This window comes from Schistosoma mansoni, chromosome W, assembly GCF_000237925.1.
Source record: "Schistosoma mansoni strain Puerto Rico chromosome W, complete genome".
NCBI classification, from domain to species: Eukaryota; Metazoa; Platyhelminthes; class Trematoda; order Strigeidida; family Schistosomatidae; genus Schistosoma; species Schistosoma mansoni.
This window is the reverse complement of record NC_031502.1, coordinates 1,054,148-1,071,885: the sequence shown is the minus strand read 5'-3', so window position 1 is coordinate 1,071,885 and position 17,738 is coordinate 1,054,148. Positions and strand designations below refer to the sequence as shown.

The 17,738-nt window shown below is 35.9% G+C and overlaps 1 protein-coding gene across 1 annotated transcript; it reads right to left on the bottom strand.

Annotated features, from left to right (window-relative positions):
• Positions 1-4,634: 4,634 nt before the first annotated feature.
• Positions 4,635-11,032, bottom strand: Smp_179750 (cadherin-related; the record flags this gene model as incomplete). The annotated part of the gene is made up of 3 exons (XM_018799873.1): positions 4,635-5,528; positions 8,429-8,617; positions 10,736-11,032. The coding sequence occupies 3 exons, from the start codon at positions 11,030-11,032 to the stop codon at positions 4,635-4,637; spliced, it is 1,380 nt and encodes a 459-aa protein (XP_018653743.1).
• Positions 11,033-17,738: the final 6,706 nt, after the last annotated feature.

The window sequence follows — 17,738 nt, the reverse complement described above, 5'->3', positions numbered from 1 at the left end:
TATATGATGTAATCGAGAAAGTCAGTTTATTGGAGATAAGAAATGTACACTTGTAGATAATTAAATAATGAAAAATGAAATTATTAACTGGAAGGATAGTTTTATCAGTATTAACTTAAATGAAACAAAATAGACAATTTTCAAGTTATTTATTTTCTATTCATTTTATATTGGTTGCTTGAATCTTCCCATCGATGTTTAGGACTAACATCGATCAGTCTGTTATTGGCATATGTACATTCTGTGCGGATCGCCTCGATATTGCATCAAATCACAAGTAGAGATGGATGGTGGTTAGCAGTGGAATCCATCAACGAAAGATTCAAACAAACAATACAAAAATAAATTAAAACTTCACTTCCTTACACTAGCTAGTGACTATCAGGACTCAGCAGTCAAGTAGATAACATGATGATACTTGAAGAGAATGGTACTTGGTTCGAGTAATAGTGTGAATATCAACTCTGAGATGCAGGTTCATTCAGATGACGAGTCCTAAAAGGGATGAAACACGTGTCAAACTGAATTCCACTGCTAACCATCTCAGAGTTGATGTTCACTCTGGGACTCGAACACAATACCTTTTGCTTCAAACGCCATCACATCTGTCAAACAGTTTAGTCTGCAAAGAATATTGTGAAATGCTAACTTCAAATTTCTTAGTTCTTAATATTATTACATTTCTGCAACGCATGAACTGTCATATATATATAGACAGGTAGATATGAACACCTTAACCTGATCAAAATAATTCAATTATCACAGATGCCCGAGTGCCCAAACCGAAACAGGTGGTTTTCTTAGAAGGCCACAACCGGAGCCTTTGACCTAAAGGCCTAATCCACAAGGCAGTGGAGCATCGTGAGGAGATGCAGTTCCATGGTAGCGGGTGACCAACGATTGGTTCATACAACATTTGTTCCCTCAGGATACTGAAGCCCATGTACACCATTGGTTTGGAATCAGGGTTTTCCAACTCCTCTAGGTGGACTTCCCGTGTTCACCAACCCGGTTGAAGTACCGGACATTCACTTTTCGTCCTCTCAATTTCGTAAACAACACCCGTGGTGTGAGAAGGCAGTGAGAAGAACTTCCCTGTCAGAGGCTATATACGCGTAACAGTGTGAGAGCATTTGGAGAGGAAGAGCGTACTCTCCCCCCCCTCGACCGTACCAGAACTACTTAACTACTCTATGTAAACATTAAGTACACAAACTATCTCAGTACTTCAAAATTCAGTAACCATAATCATAATAATGAGTAAATTTTAAAAAAGATACCATATTAAATCGTGAAACAACTATTTTGAAATAATGTCATTCAAACACTTAACTCCATCATAATATGTAAAGGCCTAAGGTATTTCATAAATCCATACAATTTTTCCTCCTATCCTTTAGGGGTAAGAAAATGTTCTATCCTTTTTACCTCATATAAATGAATTTTAATTAATTAATTTCCTTATTTATATCCTGTCTACGACATAAGCATTCTTCAGAATAGTCTCATTCTATATTTTAAGGGCTAAATAGGTCTATTATACAAATGATGTATATAACATATGTCAGTGAAATTTGTCAAAGAGGAAATGATAATCATCTCTACTTTTTATACTCTTCTTCTTCTTCTAAACAAAGGATGTTGTGTACGCTTGAGTAGATAGGAAAAAAAACACTCATTAAAAATGGTTGGTCATGCGTAAAATAGAATATAAAAGGCCAAAGGTTAATCAATGTTGAAAGAATTCATATGTGAAAACATGAATGGATTTAGATCAGAAGGGGTTTTGTGGAGATTTCAGTATTTTCATAGTTGAAATTATGAGTTAATTGAAGCTAGACCACAATGGAAAACCTGGAAGCACTGCTTTAAGGCCGTTTCGTCCTATTATGGGACTCCTCAGCAGGGCGCATCCACGATCCCGCACTCGCGAGATTCGAACACAGGACCTGCCAGTCTCGCTCCAGAGCATTTAACCGATAGACCACTGAGCCGGCCGGCATCGAACAGTGTTAATGTCTAACTTCAACCAATCCACGATGTTTGAGCAACCGTTCACCAATCGTCTTCAATGAGTTGATATCTCTACAACAGACTTGACTGAACTTCATTGGTCACTGCTTCCCACTAGATCGTGGGTGCGCACTGCTGAGGAGTCCGACAATAGGACGAAACGGCCGTCCAGTGCTTCCAGGTCTTCGATGATGATCTAGCTTAAATTGACTCATGATTTCAACTATGAATTGATTTAAGTATAACAGCTCAAGGGAATAAGAAAAAGAATCAATATCCCTTGGATAAATTGTAAATTTTATAATATATTTTTTACAGTTTTCAAGTTACAAAAATTTCTAATAAGAAAATACTCAGCGAGATTGTAATTTATGGACGGATCAATAAGGTTTAGGATAACAAGTCTTGGATTTTGATGCAACATTCATTCATCCATTTGACTAAATAAAGTTTTGGCATTATAGCTGAAGTCGGTTCATGATAGAAATCTTAAATCATAATCCTAATTCTTCACACTGGCTTATAACCCTTACTTAACACTAGTAAGTAGGTGGACACTTTCAAGGTCACTTTAGCGTCATTCAAAGGTCGTCCATAAATTATAGTCTCACCGAAAATAGCTATAGTTCAATTATAGGTGGGTTTCAAATAGCTAGGCCAGCAAGTTTCAAATCAGCCCACCCAGTAATTGGAAGTCAAGTGTTTTGACCGTTGAACCACTAGTTTAGATTATAATACCTACTATTAGTTGATCATAATCAATGTAAAGCTTGAATATTGAACTAGTATAAGTAATTCTGGTTTGAATAGGAATAATTGCGGTTAGGATAAGTGAAATAAAATGAAGAACCTTGAGATCCGAAGGAAGATAAAGAATGAATGAGTCCGAGTCACTGTGACAGATTCTGAACTATATCACTAAAAGTTCGCATCCAATAGTTATAATAATTGCACGGATTACAATAAGATGACCTGCACTTGTCAATATAACTCATTTCAGTAATGAACGACTTCATAAACTGATGCAACATTTTGGTTTTGGTGCCCTTGTTTTTTTCCAGTGTCCTTCTCAGCCAATCAAGATTACTCATCAAGGTAAATGGTGGTTGTACATTCTTGATATTAATAAATGATACTATGTAAAAAGTAGCTCTTCTATCCTAGTTGTTTACTATGCAACTAAACATGGATATTTTTTGTTCGTTTGTTTTGTAATTCAGCAATGTACTACACTTGTAGTATGGTGTTCCAGACAATGTTAAGACTGGTCAAGTGCTATCAGGTGAAGCATATCGGCTTTTCTGAAAATGGTTTCCGTTTCTTACAGCTCACAAACCCACCTCGTAGATGTGACTGAATGAGGAAATCGTTATCCCCAAGTCTTCGTGCGCGGGTGACGTACCAGGTTCAAGTGATGATCTACATGAATACCGGTAACACATAAGTTTCCACCCATCCATCCCCTGGGATACAAATGTGTATACTTACCCTGTGAAGAAATACATGCACACCGGTAACATATAAGTTTTCACCTACGCATCCTATAGCATACGTACAGGTATATTCACCAATCTGGGAAGGTAGACAGTCACCGCTCTTTTGGAACGTATTTGTTACAACTGCTACTTACTCATTACATGCGTATTACTGGTACAAAGACTTTCGTCCCTGCACTTTATGACATACACATAAAGATACACACTATTTTGGATTAGGTTTGACGGTCACCAATGCCTAGTATTTTCTACCATACTTTTTTATTATGTCTTCGACTGAAGTATAAGGCCGCTGATTTTATTAGACATAAGGCAGACATTTTTCAACTTACGTTCCTTGTGCTAACCCGCTCGCGTACCCTTTGCAAATACGTACATACATAAACCACACGAGCCGAAACTCATGCAATTCATATACATAAGCATGCACATCGGGCAGCCCGCAAGATTCTAAGCAGCCCCAGGAAATGAAACCCAGTTAATCCTATTTACATCAGAGTGGTGGATTAGTCCGACCTCCGCAGACTGTTCAGGTTAGCAAGGTTTCTCCTACTATCCAGCAATGCTGCGGGGGGCTTTAGGTCGGATTCCGCTTATAGTACCATTACACTGTTGACAAATTAGAAACTTCATTTACTCAATTTTGAAAATGTTTTACATACATAAGGAAGCAGGAATGTTTAAGATTTCAAACATTTCATCACCATTGCACAGTTGGCAATGTATGTGAATGTCTCAATGAAATGTTTTACATACATAAGGAAGCAGGAATGTTTAAGATTTCAAACATTTCATCACCATTGCACAGTTGGCAATGTATGTGAATGTCTCAATGAAATGAATGATTAGTTATTATTTCAATTGATTAGCGAAATTAACTGATGGTAAATCAAAATTGCCAAAACTCTAGACAGTTATCTGGCTCACTTTTAAGTAGATCTAGATAGTGTTTAATTATGTATGTTATTTATCAGCATATTTCGTTAGACTATACCACCGTTTCTTTAGATATCACATTCAGTGATTTTTAGTGTTATCTTGGAAGTTGTGAGAAATTCAAAACTTCACTATGGAAGTGGACAGCATTTAACAAAAATTAGTTGATGAAAAAGACTAACAAATACTTTAATTGCTTACTGTATACAATTGTCTTGAAGCTGAAGGAGCATTCTGTTCACATTCACAAGTATTCCTTGAATTACAAGAGCCTATGTTGCATATTTCTGTTTCTCTTAACTCGTCCAACGTTTGTCCGACTGTTGGTGATGTTGTTGTTGTGACTATTGAATCACCTGGTACTTCTGTGAAACTTGTTACAGCACTTGTATGTGCACTAATTTGATCAGTACCATTTGCTGAACAAGGAGAAAAGTTTAGACATGAAGATGTCCCTACTAAATGCGGTTGTACAGTGTATGCTGGATAGGGCATAAAGGTGCCCGATTCAGTTTGGAATGTAGGAGTAATTCGATTAGCTGGAGCATATAAAGGTAAATGGAGTGTTCCCATTGGATTTGAGATATTTTGATCCATAGGAAGAGAACAGAAAGTATCATTTTTATTGGTATTTATACCTCCGGGGCCTGAGTTGGCTGAATAGTATACTCCAGGAGGGGAATTAGGATTATGCCAACCATAAGGGTGCATATCAGGGGCTGAATGCAAAGTATCCAAATAATTACCTCCATTAGATTGATATCCTAATTTAAGTGCATCCAAATCAGAAGGAGTTGGACTAATACTCATCATATAACCAGTACCATCTAATGGATGATTATACTCATGTTTTAATGGGAACATTGAACCCTCAGCTCCATCTCCTGCACTTCTTCCTCTACGGAAACCATTTGCTTGTGGATATGCTTGTGGTCGATTCCACTGTAGTGAGGATCGTCTACGAATACAAATAATGGCGACCACAAGACAAACCGAGATTAGACCAGTTATTGCAATCATCACTATGATGATCATAAAGTTCAAACCCGCGTTTGTTATTGAATCTGAACCAAATACATTGACCTGAAAATCAGGAAAGTATAAATTCAAGAATAAATATCAGTACTTAATTGAAAACAACAGAAATAAAGAATACAATAATGTAAGTAGGCTAAAGATTGATAAGAGTAGAATTGAAGAATCACTAGGTACTTTATGATCATTTCTATGAATACTGAATTATTTAATATCCAGAGAAGTCCTACTCACTACCATCTCGTGGCAGGGGTGTTGTTTACGAATTCGAAAGGATGAAAAGTGAATGTCCGGCACTTCAACCGGGTTGGTGGACACGGCGAGTTCACCTAGGGGAGTTGGAAAACGCTCATTCCAAACCAAATGTGCATATGGAATCCAGTATCCTGAGGGAACATATGTTGTATGAACCAATCGTTGGTCACCCGCTACCATGGGACTGCATCTCCTCACGATGCTCCACTGCCTTGTGGATCAGATCTTTAGGTCGAAGGCTCCGGGTGTGGCCCCCTAAGAAAACCACCTGTTTCGGTTTGGGCGCCTGGGCAGTATCACAGCCCTCACACAAATCGAATGATTTGTTCGGCGCATATATACCTGGTGCCCTTTTCTACCAATATTGGTGTGTTCAAATAAATGAATAAATAAATATCCAGTTGACAAATTATTAGTAGATGAAAAAATATTTTGTGAATCAATAATAATACCCAGTGGATATTTATTTGGTAGCTTAAGCTTTATGTTTTCTTTCTCAAATCTATTCAGTGCTGATTAAGTCTATAGCTCCTCCGGGGGCTACTGCCGGTCCCAAGCCCGGATAAAGGAAGAGGATTGGGCATGGGGTTAGCGATCCCATCCCGTAGAAAACTAACTCGCTAAAAAAATGCTAACCAGAAAAAATTTCATGACCAAATCATCAATTTAGTTATATTAATCACTCCTGTATTTTATCAGTCGATCACTCGAAAGTGTACACAAGCCAAATAACAAAGATGCACATATACATTTACATGTTATTGTCATTGCACATATTGTATATTCAACTGTAAAAGTTTGGAAACATTGTGGTACATATGAAAACTAAATGAATATTAGTATACAACCAATTCATTTATCAACCCATATATGTAGAGAGAGAGAAAAGAATGATTGTATGACACTATGCTTTGTCTAGCACAAATATGAATTGTATTTCATTTTTATTTAGACATTTAGTCTATATGTACAGAAAACAAATGATGAATAAGATTCCCTAATTGTTATTATGAGTTATCATAATCAAATGAATCAGTAGGTGAAGAAAACTTCCACCTGAAGTTTGTACTGATGATGTCGTTTCAGAAGAACGATGAAAACTTCACGACCAAACCATCCAGCTCAGAGAACAAAACTTCATCAAAAACAGAAGAAAAGATCTCTAGTAGTATCTTTCGTTATAACTGTGCTTAATTCTTTTAAAATTTACCTATATTAAACTATCTAATTGTTATTTATTTATGTAGTTGAAATCATGAGTCAATTGAAGCTAGACGACCATGGAAAACCTGCAAGCACTGGACGGCCGTTTCGTTGTATTGTGGGACTCCCCAACAGTGCGCATTCACGATCCCGCCTCACGAGATTCGAACCCAGGACCTACCAGTCTCGTGCCAGAGCACTTAACCAATAGACCACTTAGCCGACTGGCATCCAACGGTGTTAATGTCTAACTTCAACCAATCGTCGAAGCTCATCGCTGAGGAGTCCCACAATAGGACGAGACGGCCGTCCAGTACTTCCAGGTTTTCCTTGGTGGTCTAGCTTCAATTGACTCATGATTTCAACTATATAAAATTACTAAAATCTTCACAAAACCCCCTTCTGTTATATATTTAAATGAATATTTATAATTTGTATGATCTATACCAGCTAAAATAAACAAAGTTGATTAGTTGACAAGTTAATTAGTTAGAAAATTCAAAAGGTGGTTAAATTTTGTTTAAAAAATTTATCTATAGATCGTTTGTTTTCATTAAAACAACAAATTGTTCACTGATTTATGTTTATAAATTTAACTATAATTAATGGAGTATTTTCTTTTTTAAAAAGAAGAAAACAAAACAATGAGTCAGTATGTTGGTAACTTATATATATAAGCAAAGAATTAGAATAGTTGAATTCATGAGTTTGATCTGAAGTTAGATCACTATTAGAAACCTGGAAGTACTGGATAGTTGTTTCGTCCTAATATAGGACTCCTCAGAAGTGGGTATCCATGTTCCCACACCAAAAGGGACTCTAACCCAGGATCTTCGGTCTCGTGTGCGAACCCTTAACCTCTAGACTACTGAGATGACATCCAACGTTGTTAATATCCATGGTTTTGAGCAACCCTTCATCTAATGTCTGAAGTGGATAACTGTCTCCACTCAACAAAGATTGGACTTAACTGGTCACAGCTTTTCACTAGAACTCGAGGAAATCCATATTGAAGCCATTCACTAGTGAATACATGATTTTTGTCAGAATGAGGATTTTTGGAGGTTATAATAATTTTAATAGTTGAATTCATGAGTCGATCTAAGTTGAACCACCATTGAACACATGGAAGCCGTTTCGTCCTAGTATGCTTCTTGTGTTCAATGGTGGTTCAGCTTAGATCGACTTATGAATTCAACTATTATAATTACTACAATCCCTACAATTCTACATTCTGATAAAGAATTATAAGTAACTTTTATTAAAGATAATTAATGTTAATATAGTGAATTCCCATAACTAAATTGAGAGTCAAGTGTGTTTGTCTGGAAAGCTGCTCCCTCGGAGGAATGAACTATTCGGCACTTGTAGACTTTCCTTTATTTATCTATTGTTGCATATATATGAAAGTTATTTGCACTATTCAATTGAAAATTTCACTGGAAGTTTAGATAACTGTAAAATATCATCTAAATCAACTTTCAACCTACCTGAAGCCAAGTTTCTGTAACCTGTTCAGGATGTCCCATATCTGAAGCACGTAAACGTAGTCGATACACACCGGGAAGTAATGGGGTAGACTCAACGGAGTCATCCAATGCGTATTGAGCTTCTTCATTTCGTATCATTTCATTCAAATTATTCTTTACAACTGAAATCTCTCCAGTAACATTGTCAATCTAATAAGAGATATTCAATAGGTGACATTACATTTCATTTTAAAGAAATATGTGTGATGATGAAAACTGAGAACTGGGTATTTTGACAGTGTTTGAAGCTAAATCTCTAAAGAGTTTTGGTTTCAATACTGAAAACATTGAACTATGAATCCTAACACTCTAAGCACATTTTAAAGTACAATCATCGATGTAGAAATATTCAGGCATTTGCACAATAGTTTCCTGTTTTATACATTTGAATATAACCGAATTTTACTGGTCCCAAACATTCTCCTACTTTTAATGGGAGTTCTAATTCTTTGCTTCACATATGTAAACAGTTCATAGATGCAATGATGGATTGTGGACTGCACTGGAAACCAGGATGCACATTTTGCCTTATTTGGGACTTATGAGCTGTATGTACCTGCATCTCACAGTTGAGGTTCACTCTGAGACTTAAACCCAATACCGCTCGCTTCAAACGACATCGCGTTCCGGAGTGAACATTAACTCTGGGATGAAGGTACATCCAACTCACGAGTTCTAAATAGGAGGAAACGAGCGTCTTGAATTCCACTGCTAGCGATCGTCCATCTTTGCTTATAATGCATGTGAGTTAATGGAATATCGAGGCAATCCGCACAGAATGTACAAATGACCGGCCAATAAGAGATTGATCAATTGTAGTCCTATACATCAATGGGAAGATTCAAACAAACAATACAAAATGAATTTCATTCATAGATGCATTTAGAAAGCCTACAATTTTGGTAACATGAAATGTTGAAATCATTCAGCTTAGTTAAGTTCGCACATACAATTGTGAAACGTTCGTCAATCGGAATAAAACCTAATTTGATATAACGGATAGTTTAAAATATATTTTTCTCACTCTCGAGTGTACTAAAATAAGACGTCTATACGTCATATTAGATCCAGAATTCACGACCCAGAATAGAGAACCAGATTAACACTAGATAATACTTTATTCAACACAATACAAGCACTTAGTCTTAGTGAATCCGGAGTAGAAATCAACGATAGGATGGGAAATCACATACTTAATAATCAGTAGGCTGTGCTTGTTTGTCCACACACATACTTGCACTATCTCAACTCGTAACCTTATTAAGCACTCATGAGATGTACAATAGTAAAGCGTGAAATCTTTGTACGAATCAATATTTGACGAATAAAACTTGAATGGTATCGAAGGTCAAAAATGAAACTTGTTTGTAGATTATTGTAAGTACTCTGAAACAGCACTAGAATAGAAATTAACTTAGTATTGTTTGTTTGAATCTTCCTATTGATGTTCAAGACTGTAACTGATCAGTCTCTTATTGGCCATATGTGCATACTGTGCGTATTACCTCCATATAGCCTTAATTCACAAGCACTAGAATAGCCTTTTTTATGGTATATTTATCTCCCATAAATGAATTATCAGTCTTCTAACTAGGAAAATACCAATTTTCATTCGGTGGTTCACACTATGAAATTCTTTGGAACAAATGTCCTTTTAAAATCATTCATGACTCATATCTTTTCATGTTATGTACCATTAACTATTTCCTTGTAATTACATGTTGTGTTCTTTTTATATTAATCTATTCCTGGCCATAAGCTGTCATACATTCTGTAATTATCTCTTTCTTATCCCAACATAAATATTCACATATTGATTGTGAGCAAAGATGGATAGTGGCTAGTAGTGGGATGGAGGACGCGCGTTTCGTCCTATTTGGGACTCGTCAGCCGGATGTACCTACACTCTGGAACTCGAACCAAGTACAGTTCTCTTCAAAAATCATTACGTTATCTACTTAACTACTGAGTCCTGATAACAACTACCTTGTGTAATGAGGTGAAGTTTTAATTCATTTTTGTATTGGTTGTTTGAATCTTTCATTGATGGATTCTACTGCTAACCACCATCCATCTCTACTTGTGATTTGATGGAATATCGAGGCGATCCGCACAGAATAGACATATACCAATAACCGACTGATGAATTTCAGTCCTAAACATCAATGGTAAGATTCAAGCAACTAATACAAAATGCGTCGAAAATATTGATGTTTAGTACTTCAATTAATATTCATAAATATGATTAATAAACAAACTAAATCTTACTTGAAATACAGTTCGTCTATGTGGATCAATTAATGAATAAACTACTTGTCCATTTTCTCCAGCATCTAAATCCATAGCTAATATACGAGCAACTACTCTACCTGGTGGTAAATCCGATGTAATATTAACTTCTTTATCATGAGCATGAGGATAATGCCATTCTGGTTTATTATCATTTTCATCTAAAACTGTTATTGTAACATTTAATTCTGTACAAAGTGGATTAAGCGATGCTGAATCACAAGCAACAATTTCTAATGTATATGCATTAATTTGTTCACGATCTAATATTTCCATTGTTCTAATTTGTCCTTCAGAATCAATTTCAAATAGATCAGGTGAAAGGATACCAGTTGCGCTATTCCAAATATGACGAAGACTATATCGAACCTAATATAGAAGAAGAAAAATGAAAATAATTTTGTAATACCTGAAAATTGGTTAGAATTTTGATTCGAACATGTAAGTAAAGTTTATCTTTGGAATTGTAATGGAAAATTGTAAAGATTTGCTTTCAAACATTCTGTAAACTAGTCACACAAAACCTTACATGTGGCACAAATCCATGAAGTCCTTGACAACTGGACTGAGCCATGTTGGTAGGTGTAGACTACCTGGTTGGGATTCGCGAGATGATAGCAATCGATGGTTAGAGACCTTGAATGATATGGCTCAAAATCGTTTGCGATGGCGAAGGCGCATCCACTCTTTGTGTTCTATCAAATTCTAATCTTCTGAATTATTCATGTCCCTATCCTTTTTCTCTTTTCAAATTTATTTCACTGGATTGTACTTCAATAATACTTCTTCAAACCCTTATCTTTCACATAATGCTTATACTCTTACTACTTCTACCACTATGGGATTTCAATCGACAACTTAATCTCTGTGCTAATGTATTATGGCAACTCGAAATGATGTACGTACGTATGAAGTTCTACGTTGCGACTGACTGACTGACAAACCTTACATACTAATATTAATCTTATGTATTCACTTGTGATAGTGAGAAGATATCTTGGCTTTCTAAACAGAAGTCATGAATGGTGGCTGTGTAATGAACAAATCACGGGTGGGGAAAATGGAATGTATTTAAGCACAAATCACAGGCTATCTCATTAAATTCTGATAACCATACAGCAAACAGTTAATTTGCAAAATAACAACCATTTGTTTCAATCTTCACTGTTCCTTCTGTAAATATCAGTTCATCTTCTCTAATTCTACTGTTCATGCATTTTCCTACCAATTGTGCTTCATTTCAGTTCTTTCCTTATCGGTCTTCTGCCAAAATACATTCTATGTCTGACCCTCACCATATACTACTTATATGGATATAAGTAGACCACACTACAGCTGAATCACATCAAGTGTGAAATAGGCATAACTGATAGCAATCAAATCTAGATGTAAAATATATCTCGAATTAACTGAAAATAGAGATATGAACCATTTTATTGCACCTCAGTGGTTTGTGAATAAAAAGTTTGCTACGAGGCCTAAAGTTTGTAAGGTTTATTCTCATTTGGAATCTTAGGTGTAGACTATTGGGAAGTTAAACACCGGGATGAAACATCAATTCATGCTTAGTTTTGTACCGTCTTACTTTGTTTCATCATTCATCACAACGACGGGTCCGTAAGCTTAATAAAAGAAGGCATTCATTTATACATGGACAAATAAAATAAAGCTGATATTTTTGACGAAATATGTTGGTGAATAGCTTTAAATAATCCATAGGTTACTTATGAATGTAATAGTTATAGAAATGAAAGTAGTGTAGTGAACGAGAAATCAGGTGAGGTAACTTCTTTTAATACGAAATTACAGAGTGCTTTTATAAAATATGAAAAGCATATATTAAATACATTATTTGCACATCTTCAATCAGTTGTCCTTTACATGCTTCATCATTTTCTCAATTTCCGTTATTATTACAATTGCTCTCTGTTACCCTCCCCGTTCTCTTTAATTCAATCTTCTGCTGGCAAGCATTCCATTTCCGATTGGTGATACATACTACTTATATTTGTGAGCATAAGTAGCATGCACCACAGTAGTAATAATAATACTGGCATTATTCATTATTCAATGTGCAATTACAATAAAGAACATGATAACTATCATGTACTCACTGGTGGATTCATTAAAGTTAGACACAAACACCGTTGGATCCTGACTCAGTTGTCTAAAGATTAAGAGTTCGCAAGAGATCAATGGTCCTTGGTTCGAGTCCTGAGTGTGGGACCGTGGTTTTGCACTATTTAGGAGCCCCATACTGAGAAGAAACGATTGTCCAGTGCTTCTAGGTTTTCAATGGTGATTTAACATTGATCGATTCATGATCTCAAATTAAAACTCAACAAACATATATTCACACAACCTTATGTTGATCATGTGTAAATGTTGATGAACGGTCTTAATCCCATAATAATTCTTTTAGCTGCCTCATTAGATATATGAATTCTATAACGGTCTTCCCTCACTCTACAAGGGACAGAGGAAGAAAGTACATGGCCCACTGTTATAGTACTTCTTGAGTTTTCCAGTGACTAGATTCGATTATTTCTAAGTATTTTATGAAGTTGCTTAAATGAACGCAGTTGGCAGATAAAATCAACGAACTAGAAGAAACTTAAAGAAGGTAAATTTATAACAATGAATTCATGTACGACAAAATGGTGTCCCAAAAGTTTGAGTAGACAGTATAGATATATCTGAAATTCTCATTAATTCATGTAACCTATGTATAAGTTCTGTTATGTAACATGAACAAGTTGAAACTCAACAGATGGATACACTTGACTTTTTAAAAAACCACTCAAGATTATATCATCTGGAGGTGAAAAACTATTTGCTTTTTAATGTTGTTTAACATTTGAATAGACATCATACGAATCCTCAAAAGTTATGCTAAATATAATAGACTTATTGTGATGGTAATCGAGCATAAGTTAGTAGTAGTAGTAGTAGTAGTAGTAGTAGTAGTAGTAGTAGTAGTAGTAGTAGTAGACTTAAACTGTTACCCTCAGTTTTCTTGTAATTCACTACAAAGAAATTTGACACTGTGTTAATGATGATGATGATGATGATGAATATTGAAAACAGATGAAGTGAATATTCACAAATAATTAACATGTTAGTTGCTAAGCTGTAGAAAATTGTCTACATCTATTATGATACACAAATAGACATATGTATATATATACATATAAGTTAACATAGACATCGTTAGTAGGGTAACTGGTTTTAATCAAAATATGTAGACATCAGATAATAATTACTAATGCAAAAAGACAATTTGAACTAGGCACAATGACGAAATTAGAGTAGAGGTGCAACAACTGTTCACCTAATCGGACAGAATATATAAGCGGAATAGAAAAACTCAGCAGGCAAACACAGACGGTAAGCCTGATGAGAATATATAGCCATAAGGGGGTAACCATTTGTTTCATTTGTTATTCTAAATTCTTTTTCTGTTTTTTTTCCATTTTAGGGTCATATAACAAACAATTAGGATAGAATAAAAGAAGACGAAGTATAAAGGGGTTATTTTATATATATCTGTATGTGTCATAGGCGTGTCACAAGCAATTATTGGAAATCTACAAGACTAACGATAACGAGGAGAGAGACAGAGAGAGTGAGAGGGTGAGAGACAAAAAAAACAACAAAATGTTGACAATAAATAATAAGCTTTTAAATGACTGGAAAGAAGAGGTGTCTGTCAGAAAGAAAAAAGGCATAGAATATATACGAAAGGAAGTATAGGTCAAAAGGTCATTCTCTTCTGTATAATACTATCAACGATATGAATAGTAAACTAGTCTTTGTGTACACTGTGGTAGACCCATTTATTTCAGTTGTTGAATGAAAACTTGTTAACAGAATTAGAAATAATAATGATGTGTGTATTGATGAGCAGAGTTATTGTAATGCATAAATTAGCCCATTCTCTCACACGACTTAGATATTAGCGAATCATGAATACAAATCGAATGAGTAAAACAAACCAGAATGATGGATTCATTTGCATAAATACTACAATCTATTCTATTTCATACCTTTATTATGCATTACAACAACATATTCGATTCATTCATTTGCATCTAATTAAATGGACTATATTCGTACTACACATCAGACAAAATGTTTTGATAAAAGGAAGATAGAGATAATAATAATAAGTATGATAACTTACCAACATGGTTGATAAGAATTATAACTGATGATGACAGATACTTGTTTAACTATTAGTGTAAAGAATAGGCAGAGATTGTTGGACTTTCATAGTCTACTTTAGGGACTGATCTTTGTTGGACAACTCTTTGAAAGTCAAGAAGTATTAAGAGACTCATCAGCAGTGGGGTTCCAGGATTCTATCGGAGGTTGAACTTAGGCCTTTTGATTTTACGACAGCCCTAAGATAACAATATTCACAAACTCTCCATAATACTAATAATCATGTACTCACTAGTAGCTGAATTCGAGATGGAATTTCAAGAGTTCTAGTGGAAAGCTATGTCTAGAGGGAGTTCAACTACATCAGGTGCTAGATAGTCACCCATTATGAGCAATAGGAGATGGTTAAGCAATATCAAAGATTGGATGGCACCTTAATGGTTTAGAGGCTAGTTGCTCACCACTAGACTGAATGTTTTGTGTTCGACCTCCTGTAGGGTCATGGAGTGAGATTACAGAAAAGTCTTTTTCCAAAACGAACCACTTATTTATTGCTTCATGGCCTGAAGTGCTTGTCAAATTACGGTCAATCCGTGACGTAAACCATGAAAATCCTACAATATTTATATACTATGTTAATAATAATCACTGGTGAAATAATTGCAGAATTAGAACATAATATTCACCACGAAATGATATAAATTGGAAGACAAATGAACATCAAAGATTAATGTATAAGTTAAAAGCGTGAGTCAATTGAAGCTAGACCAACAGAAAAAACCTGAAAGCACTGGACAGCCGTTTAGTCCTATTGTGGGACTCCTCAGTAGTGCACATCCACGATCCCGCCTTGCGAGCAAGATTCGAACCCAGGACCTACCAGTTGACTCATGCTTTCAACTATGAAAATACTAAATCTCCATAAAACCCCCTTCTGTTAATGATCATATGCTCACTAGTGACTGAATTTGAGAGGTAAATCCAGGAGTTCTAGTGAGAAGCAGTGACCAGTGGAGTTCAAACCACGTCTCTTGTGAAATATCAACTCACTGAAGACAATCGGTGAACGGTTGCTCGACTTCGTGAATTGGTTGGAGTTAGACATAAACACCATCGGATGCCGGCTCAGTGGTCTATCGGTTAAATGCTCTGACGCGAGACTGAAAGGTCCTGGGTTCGAATCTCGCTCGCGAGGCGGGATCGTGGATGCGCACTGCTGAGGAGTCCCACAATAGGACGAAACGGCCTTAAAGCAGTGCTTCCAGTTTTCGATGGTGGTCTAACTTCAATTGACTCACTCTTTCAACTATGAAAATAGTAGGTAACAACTTGAATCTCGAAGTGAGAATTCGATCACTGAAGATTAAGATTACGATGCTGATAAAGAAATCAGAATATAAAAAGAAAAATACATACTCTACAATAATAAAAAAGAACACCAGATACTTCAAAGAAATTGTTGTATGGCGTCGGTATTCAATTTAAGCTATCGAATATGTCTCTTTTTTCCCCTCATTTTTAGTTAATTATAATTAAATAAATTAACTACATGTGTACTGATTTCATTTGCCGGCATTAATAACTTATATTCCCTAAATAAACTATTAAAGAACATTGTTACATTAGACAAAAAAGGTAGTTTGGATGTTGGGTACTTTTCAAAATGGCGGTATTCATAGATAGATATGTGTTGTTTTCGAATATTTAACTTGTGTAAGGAGGATTACATTATTGATTACCTTAGATGAACATTGTTGTTTTAATAGTATTATGTTCTGAAAATGGTCATCATAAGGATGAAAAGAATTAAAAGTGGTTATAGATAAATTAAACTAATATATTATGTAAGAAACAACTGTCAACTAATTTCATGATCAGAATCTTCAATACGAACGTCAAGACAGTCAATCCTACTGTACGGAGCTGAAACGTGGAGAACTACTACATCCATCGTCAAGAAGGTGCAAGTATTTATAAACAGTTGTCTACGCAAAATACTCAACATTCACTGACCGGATACTATCAGTAACAGAATTTTATGAGAGAGGACAAACCAGCTTCCAGTTGAAGAGGAAACTAGTAAAAGACGTTGGAAGTGGATAGGACATACATTAAGGAAATCACCGAACTGCATTACAAGACAATCCCTAACTTGGAATCCGGAAGAAAAGCGGAAAAGAGGAAGGCCAAATAACACATTGCGTCGGGAAACAGAAGCAGATATGAAAAGGATGAGTGTTAACTGGAAAGAACTTGAAAGGAAGGCTCAGGACAGAGTTGGATGGAGAATGCTGGTGAGTGGCCTATGCTCCTTGACGAGGGGCAACAGGCGTAAGTAGTAAGTAAGTAACGTAACAACAATGAGACCAGTAGCAGTTATCATAGATTTGTCTAAGGGCTGTGATACTCCCTGGGTGCCCAAATCGAAATAGGTGGTTTTCTTAGAGAGCCACTCTTGAAGCCTTTAACCTAAAAGTCTAATCCACAGGGTAGTGGAGCAACGTTGGTAGATGCACTCCCGTGGTAGTTGGTGACTAATAATAGGTTCATACTCCATTTGTACCCACAGAATCCTGAAGTCCATGTGCACCATTGGTTTGAAATCAGGGTTTTCCAACTCCTCTAGGTGAATCCTCCATATCCATTAACCCGGTTAAAGCGCTGAACATTCGTTTTTCATCCTCTCAATTTCGTGAACAACACTACTGGTACGAGAATGCAATGAGTAGGACTTATGTGATGTTAGTTTTATGAGCGTGGCCATATGAGAGCATTTCGAGAGGGAGTGCTAACTGTTTCTACCCTTGACTGTACCAGG